The sequence below is a fragment of the Quercus lobata genome, chromosome 4 (assembly GCF_001633185.2).
Source record: "Quercus lobata isolate SW786 chromosome 4, ValleyOak3.0 Primary Assembly, whole genome shotgun sequence".
Taxonomy (NCBI): domain Eukaryota; kingdom Viridiplantae; phylum Streptophyta; class Magnoliopsida; order Fagales; family Fagaceae; genus Quercus; species Quercus lobata.
Window position 1 is genome coordinate 67,710,584 of NC_044907.1, and position 8,687 is coordinate 67,719,270.

The window sequence follows — 8,687 nt, forward strand, 5'->3', positions numbered from 1 at the left end:
TCTCTCGAATACACTACACATGGCACCCAAGTGCAAATCTAATCCGACTTGGAACCCTCTTGGTTTCAAGTCTTCTTTTTCTGATACACCTCCTCTTCCCGTTCGGTTTTGTGATGGGAAGGCCCAATAGGACTTCCTTGAGAACTTTCGAAAACGTGGTGTTCATCCGTAGCGCCATGTTATTCTATTGAACTTTTCTGACATTCCTCTCCCTGCTGTCATTTAAACTCGGGGCTGGGAATCTCTTTGTGAGAGACCCTTAAGGTGTCCCATTGTGTTTATACAGGAGTTTTACTCCAATATACATGGTATCGATACCTCTGTACCTCAGTTTGCCACGACACTCAAAGGTGCACGTATCGTAGTTACTCTAAATCTTATATCTGAGGTATTACATGTCCTAAGGGTATCGCATCCTGATTACCCTAGTTGTCAGCGTCTTAGGACTGTGTCCAAAGACGAGCTTCTGTCTAATTTTTGTGAGACACCTTCCATATGGGGTGAGCGTAAAAAAACCCTATGCTTGGGCTTTGCCAAAGGTCCGAGATTCCGTAATATGGTGATGATATTTGTTCTCAATCCATTGTCTCACTAAAACTCTATCACAGAGCCTCATGCTTGTTTTCTTTTGTCCCTCTTAGAGGATCTTACCATTGACTTCCCCTCTCATTTTATCACTTCTTTCATTGATGTCTATCGGGATACGACGATCCATGATAAGCTCATTTTTCCTTTGGCTATCACGCAAATCCTTTGCCAGTTTTCCATCCCCATTCTTGATTCTCCTTATTACACCGTTATGGGTGCCATCAGCACTACTTCTATTCAGCGGAGCGAGGCCCAGCTTCAACGGAAGCAGCCATGAATGGAGACGACTGATCCTGCAGCATCTACTATTCCTTCCACCTCTGTTCCTTCTTCTTCGGCTAGTGGTGTGACCCTCGAGGCCATCATGGCGCAGCTTCAGCACATGGATGCTTGCCTTGACACTCTTACTGATGATTTGTGTCAGGTGACCACCCGTGTCGGTCATATAGCACGACAACAAGCTCGGCTTAGTGGTTTTGCTGCCTCTCCATCTCTTTCTCCAGAGGCTTTGGCAGATGAGGATGGTGATGATGGTGATGACGATGATGATGAGGATGAGGATGCTAGCTCTTCTAGTGATGATGAGATGACGACCTCTCGATGACTTACCCTTTGTCATTCGTGACAAAAAGGGGGAGTAGTTTTGGGATGAGAGTAATCTTGTACTTAGGGGGAGAGCATAGGACTTTTTGGTTAGAGGCAGCGTTTATATCCTTGAGGGATGTTGTGAGGATTTTATCTACTTTTCTTTTCTTTCTTTTTAGTTACATTATCCTCTTGTACATCGGTATTGTGACTATTTATTTTATGATATACATTGTATTTATTTTCATATATATATGATGATGTATGTTGTTTTCCATTTATTTTTCCATGTGTTGTTTCTTTTCTTTCTTTATACACATGTTTATTTATGTATGCAATTTTTATTTCTGTTTCACACTAATATGCCTTGATGAGTTTTGTTTAAAGTGTTTTAGAAAGACAGGTTGTGAAAATCTACCATACCATGAACTCTCTTCTTGCAAAGTTTTTCAAGAGTTTGTGTTAGGGTTAGATTTGTTTTGTAATTCAACAAGTGATGATGAGTTTAGTGATTTAAGACTTCTTTCATGATTCATTTGTTTGTTGTGGTTTTGTCATAGATTGCTAAAGTGGGAGATTGTTAGGACAAATGTGGAATTGTTAGAGACATATGTTATGTAAATTGGTTAATCCTTTGACAAAACGCACTTTACTTGTAATTGGGTAGATTTAGGATGGATTTAATACTTCAAGAAACAAGTGTTCAAGTTTAGTATTGAAGCTATGCAAGTCTAACCAAGAAACAAGTGAAGAAGTGTTGTTCATTAAAGCTTGATAGAATCCTTTCTATCAAGGTTTAATGTTGAAGCTCGACAGCAACTCGATAGAAGCTGTATTTGTCGAGAATTACAAAATTAGAATTTCTAGATTTAATTTCACACATATCCATGTGTATTTGTGTAGGGTTTTTTTCTTACAACTCTAGATATATATAAGGATTATTTTAAGGGTCGTCACACTTGATGCAAAGATTGTTGCACTTGTTGTTACGTGCATATTGTGACCGGAGACAATTTGCCCTAATTCATCATATTCTCTGTAGAAGCTACTGCATCTTTGCGCTAAGGGTTTTGTAACGAAGGAGCTTCCTGATCTTTATTATTGGATGAACTGAAGAACTTTGCAGCCAACATCTTCCTCAAGTTGGTTGTTAGTCATGTACTGAGATTTGTGCATCATTGGTTAGTCATGCACTAGAATTCGTGCATTGAATAAAAAGATTGCCGCTACATCACAAGTCTAATTAGGTATTGGGGTAAGGGTTTAACTATAGGTTGGTATTAGGTACTAGGATTCCTTTTACTTGTAATCACTTGTTTTGATAATAGTAAATTCTCAGGAGTGGTGACCTTAAATTCACTCGGTGGGGTTTTGCCTCGGTGGTTTTTCCCATTCGTAAACAAATCACCTGTGTTAAATTTATTTTCCGCTGCATTTAACTTAATTGGTGATTTGTTTGTGCTACCACGCTTATTGCATGTAATTGAATCTAATTAATTCACTTGGCTAATTAATTGATTAATTTACCAAACTGGTCAATACATTTTTGACCTACCAATTTTCATGATATTAGTTACGCTAAGTTTCTCATTACATTGCTATTATATATATAATTTTGAAAATCACCATTAGATACTATATATACAATATCAATTCACAATCATTGTACATGAAATTCTACTAAATACAACACAAAATAAAAAGAATAGATTGATCCAATAGTATCTCCTAAATTGAATAAAGATAGGTGCATGGAATCTTTCAACTCAATTGCATTTTTTAAGGTTCAAGATATTTGCATACGAAATATCTGAATAAAAACAGTATAAAAAATATGCTCATTAGATAAATAGTCATGGTATACGTATATTAAATAAATAACTTATAAATTTAAATTATTTTTAGTTACACAAAAAAAATGGCTCATAAATATAAAATCATTCAAACTCTATTTTCCTCTAATTTTATATATAGAGTTAGATATATGATTAGGTTTTTTTTTTTTATGGTTTATTTATATTGGACAGCTCATTTTCTACATTGAATTAATTCATTTGATATAAAAAAAAAAAAAATTATATGGGACATATGGCGTAAAACTAAACTTTAATTGAAATCCAGTTTTTACACTTAACTAACTCTCTTAGCAAAAAAATTTAAAAGCTTATATTAGATGGGATCCGTGGCACAAAATTAGACTCTAATTGAATTTCAATTTGAAATCTAATTGAATTTTCTCTCAGTTTTGGCTATATATATATAGATTGACAAGAATTTAAATATAGGTAAATAAGGGGCCATTTAAATTTTTTAGTTAAACCTCAAAGTTTAGAAACTACAACATAGTTAGGCAAATAAACAAATAAATAAATAAATAAATAAAGTGCAGAGTACACCCATAAAGTTAGGAATTGCTTGGATTTTACACTTTGAAATTTGATTTTGTTAGCAAAATAACCTTACCCTCCTTTAGTTTAGGCTGTTAAGTGACACGTTGGTATGCTATGTGTATTTTTATTTTTTTGGGCAAAATCAGCCTTCCAAAATGGAGAAATTATTAGATCTACCAGGACGATGGTTGACGTGGTCCTTCCTGACCTCCCAACCAATAAAATGCTGTTATTTATGTAAATGTGACATCATTTGGTATTTTTTATTTTTTATTCTTTGTGTTGATTAGGAAGCTCATACATACATTTACATAGATGACATCGCCTCATTGGTCAAGGAGGACCACATCAGCAGTCCTCCTGATGGACTTAATAATTTCTCCCCAAAATGATCTTGTTTCACTTAAAACAAAGAGCATTGTTGGTGGTGCTTCCAAAACAACATCATTTTGGGAGGCCGATTTGACCCTATATATATATATATATATATATATATATACACACTCATCCGCACGCCAGCATGTCACTTAACAGTTTAAACTAATGGAGGGTGGAATTTTGCTAACAAAACCAAATTTTAGGGTGTAAAATCCAATTTATCAAACTTCATGGTGTAAAATTCAAATAACCCCAAACTTTAGGGGTATACTTTGCAATTTACCCAAAAAAACTATTACTACTAATTAATTTTTTTTTGACACTAAAACTATCATCATTACTACTTAAACTATTACTTAATTGTTACACCACAACTCTAAAACACTATCGTATTTATTAAAAAAAAAAAAATAAACCTTATAGTTAGCTCCTCATAAAGGGGGAAAAAAAAAACTTATTGTCATGTTTGTTTTAAATTAAATGTTGGACTTTCAAAATCATATCAATTTTATCCCCCTAATTAAATCTGAATATCAAACTACCAAAAATTAAAGACTTTAAAGTTCAATTTAATACAAGCAAAGTTATAAGGTTTAACTTGTAACAACTTTAAATTTCAAGGTTTAATTTGAAACTTTTTGAATCTAAAAGTCAAACCTAAAATTTTAAGACTTTTAAGGTTCAATTTAATTCTAATTCTAAACATTGTGCAGTTACTAAAACTTTTTTTTTTTTTTTTTTTTTTTTATATGGCCGATGATAACTCTACAAAATCATTATGTTGTCTTCGTTGCAGACCTAAGTCAAAAGTTATTGAAGATATCATTAAAAAAATTGAAGGTGAATTGAAATCTACATACTCATTTGATTACAAGGATCTTGTTGGAATAAACTGTCGTTTGGAGGAACTGGAGAATCTGCTAGACATGGTGTTGGATGTGGTTCGCTTAATCGGGATTTGGGGAACGGGTGGAATGGGTAAAATGACTTTAGCACAAGTTGTTTATGACAGATTTCATTATGAGTTTCAAGGCAGCAGCTTTCTTGCCAATGTTAGAGAAGAAAGTGGAAAACACAGTATTGTTCATTTACAAAAACAACTTCTTTCTGATATTTTGATTGAAACGAATTTTGATTTTCCAGATTTTCGATGGGGGAGTAATGTGATAAAGAAAAGATTATGTCGTAAAAAGGTTCTTGTCATTCTTGATGACGTGGATAAGCTTGATCAATTAGAAGCATTGGTAGGTGAGCAAAGTTGGTTTGGTGAAGGAAGTAGAATTATTATTACAACCAGAGATCAACATATTTTAATCAGCCATAAAGTGCCTGAAGCTCAAATGTACAAAGCTAAGGAAATGAACAATGATGAAGCTCTTGAGCTCTTAGTTGAAAAGCATTCGAGAAAGACCATCCTCTAGAAGGTTATAAAGAGTTTTCTCAGAAATTTATATATTATGCTGGTGGTCTTCCTTTAGCTCTTAAAGTTTTGGGTTCTTCCCTATTTCATAAAAGTCTAAAGTTATGGGAAAGTACCCTAGCTCGGTGTAAAGACTATCCTCCAAGAGATATTCTAGATGTGCTTCAAATAAGTTTTAATGGCCTAGAGGAAAGAGAGAAAAACATATTTTTAGATATAGCTTGTTTCTACAGAGGAGGGTACAGAGATTATTGATGACGTCGAAAATTGTCACCAATGAGTCACACCATACTCGCGACTCAAAGCGAACCTGCACACCAAGAACGAACGGAAGAAGACTTTTAGAGAGCACCGGTGTGGTGCCGGCCAAACACTCTCCGAAGGTCAAGTCAGAATTTGTCCTTTTTCCTCTAGAGCGTTAAAGAGGGTCAATTTTTCGTACCTTGATTTGCGTGAATGTTACTCCTTTTATAGTAATAGAGAGTTGGCTTTTCTTCTTGACCTCCAGATCTTTCCAATGTGGGACTCTGATACAACTTCCCTTATTGGATCTTAGGGCTTTTTCTAGGCAATAGAGATTTCGGATCATGGGCCCTTACTGCACCTGTGAGCGATGGGCCTTCGAGGCGCGTGGGACCATCTTTATACAGGCCCAACAGTTTCAATCCGTCCGGCCCATTAAGGTCGGCCCATCAGACCATTTTATCATCTCCAATTATGTAACAAATATACTATAGACTCTCTATGACCAGCCAGACGTCGATATAGATGTTCTTTCAAAAAAATCTCTTATAGACGTCTCAAAGGGATACTTTCAGATGCATGATTTACTACAAGAATTAGGTAGGGATATTGTTCATTGTGAAAACCTTGAAGAGGCTGGTTATCGTAGTAGGTTATGGGATCATGAGGATATCTTTCATGTACTAAAAGAAAATACAGTAAGTAGATCATGCAAAATCTTATACTTTTTAGTGGTATATATCTATGGTTATCAAATAAGATTTTGTTAATATCTAGCAATACACTCATTTTATGTTTTTGATTACTAGGGAACAAAATCTGTTAAAGGCATACTCCTTGGCCCACTTCTAGAAAAAGAGGAATATCTGAATGCTAAAGCAATTCCAAAGACGATCAATTTGGATGCTAAAGCATTTTCAGAGATGATCAACTTGGGATTACTCAAAATCAATAATGTAAACTTTCCTAAAGGCCTCAATTATCTTTCTAATAAGTTACGTTTCATTCTCTGGAATGGATATCCCTTAAAATCCTTGCCAACAAGTTTTGAGCCGTACAAACTTGTAGAACTCCATATGCATTATAGCCTCATCAAAAAACTATGGGAAGGAATTAAGGTGAGATTTTAATTTTTAACTGATGTAAAAAGCTTTTTTTTTTTTTTTTTTTTTTTTTTTTTTTTCAATAGATATTATGTTTATATGATTTTAATTTTCTCCATTTAAAAAAAAAATTACAATAGAGTTTAAACGAGTTAAAACTCATTGACTTGAGTTACTCTAAAAACTTGATTGAGACACCAGACTTCAGTGGAGTTCCAAATCTTAAGCAATTGATTCTTCAATGTTGTACAAGATTGTCTAAGATTCATGAATCTCTTGGAAATCTCGAACAGCTAACTAGATTGGATTTGAGTGGTTGCACTGCCCTTAAAAGCCTTCTACGCAAGATCAATTTGAAATCTCTTGAAGTTTTAATCCTTTCTGGTTGTTCAAGATTGAAGAAGTTTCCAGATGTTGTGGAAAATATGTCATATTTGTGGAAGCTTTATCTGGATGGGACTGCTATAGAAGAGCTACCAATATCAATGCAGAATCTATCTGGGCTAATTGAATTGAATCTTAGCAGAAGTTCTATAAGAGTATGGCACTTACTCCCAAAAAATCTTGAAGTTTTAATACTTTCTGGTTGTTCAAGATTGAAGAAGTTTCCAGATGTTTGGGAAAATATGTCATGTTTGTCGAAACTTTATTTGGATGAAACAGCTATAGAAGAGTTACCATTATCAGCACAACATCTATCCGGCCTTATTAAATTGGATCTTAGAAAAAGTGCCATAAGAGTATGCCACTTACTACCAAAAAATCTTGAAGTTTTAATTCTTTCTGGTTGTTCAAGATTGAAGAAGTTTCTTGAAATTGTGGAAAATATGTCACATTTGTCGGAGCTTTATTTGGATAGAACTCCTATAGAAGAGTTACCATTATCAGTGAAGCATCTATCTGGCCTGACTAAGTTGGATATCAGCAGAAGTGCTATAAAAGTATGGCCCTTACTCCCCAAAAGTCTTGAAGTTCTAAATCTCGAGGGGTGTGAAGGGCTATTGCACACAAGTAGTCCAGATCGCATGCACATGTTAAACCGTACTTTATCTGGATTATGTTCTTTGACCGGACTGAATCTAAGTCATTGCGGTCTTCTGGCAATACCCAAAACTCTTGGCTGTTTATCCTCTTTAAAATACTTAAATATAATGGAAAATAATTTTGTTGGCCTACCTAAAAGTATTGTTCTACTATCTAATCTTAAAGTGCTTATTTTGAAAGGATGTAAGGAACTTAGATCGTTGCCGGAACTTCCACAAAAATACGGTGTATTTTTGCAGAAGGTTGTACTTCACTAGAAACGTTAGCATTAAGACCATGAGAAAATTTTTGTCCTTCGATTGATCTTCGCAATTGCATCAAATTGATGGACAATCAAGGCTACCACTTGATGACAATATTAAGACTATACGTTCAGGCCTATCCCCATTGGGATTATCCCTCTCGGGAGGTATCTCTCTGAGTATTAAACATCATGATTATTGTTATTTTGTTTGTTTCATAATATCTCTCTCTCCCTCTCTCTCTCTCTGAGTACTAAACATCATGATTATTGTTATTTTGTTTATTTCAGAATTATCGTTGGCCTCCTTCACTCAAAATTCCTGGAAGAGAAATTCCAAAATGGTTTAGCCATCAATGTGAGGGGGTTTCACTGAATCTAGATGTGCCTTCAGATTTATTAATTAATAATATTTGTAAGGGAGTTGCTGTGTGCGCTGTAATTGTACCTAACAACAATTTTGGTTTGATTACCTGGAACATTACTGTCAATGGACATAAATTTAGTGAACTCACTGTGGCCGTTTCCAAGGAAAAAAAGGTCATCTTCCATAAGACTGAATCGAATGTCCTTTTTCTGGAATATTTTCCTTCTTTCAAGTTCAAAGATTTCTGGAAAAGCATCAACAAACCATCAGAGTTGCTAATTAATATTAGCTATTTAGTATATAGAAATGCGGTGATTAAAAATTGTGG

At 34.6% G+C, this 8,687-nt stretch overlaps 1 protein-coding gene across 1 annotated transcript; it reads left to right on the forward strand.

The window, feature by feature from the left end:
- Nucleotides 1-865: 865 nt before the first annotated feature.
- Nucleotides 866-8,368, forward strand: LOC115985673 (disease resistance-like protein DSC1). The gene is made up of 8 exons (XM_031108590.1): nucleotides 866-1,121; nucleotides 4,782-5,337; nucleotides 5,457-5,600; nucleotides 5,937-5,967; nucleotides 6,114-6,302; nucleotides 6,414-6,722; nucleotides 6,848-7,695; nucleotides 8,284-8,368. The coding sequence occupies exons 1-8, from the start codon at nucleotides 866-868 to the stop codon at nucleotides 8,366-8,368; spliced, it is 2,418 nt and encodes an 805-aa protein (XP_030964450.1).
- The last annotated feature ends 319 nt before the right edge of the window (nucleotides 8,369-8,687 follow it).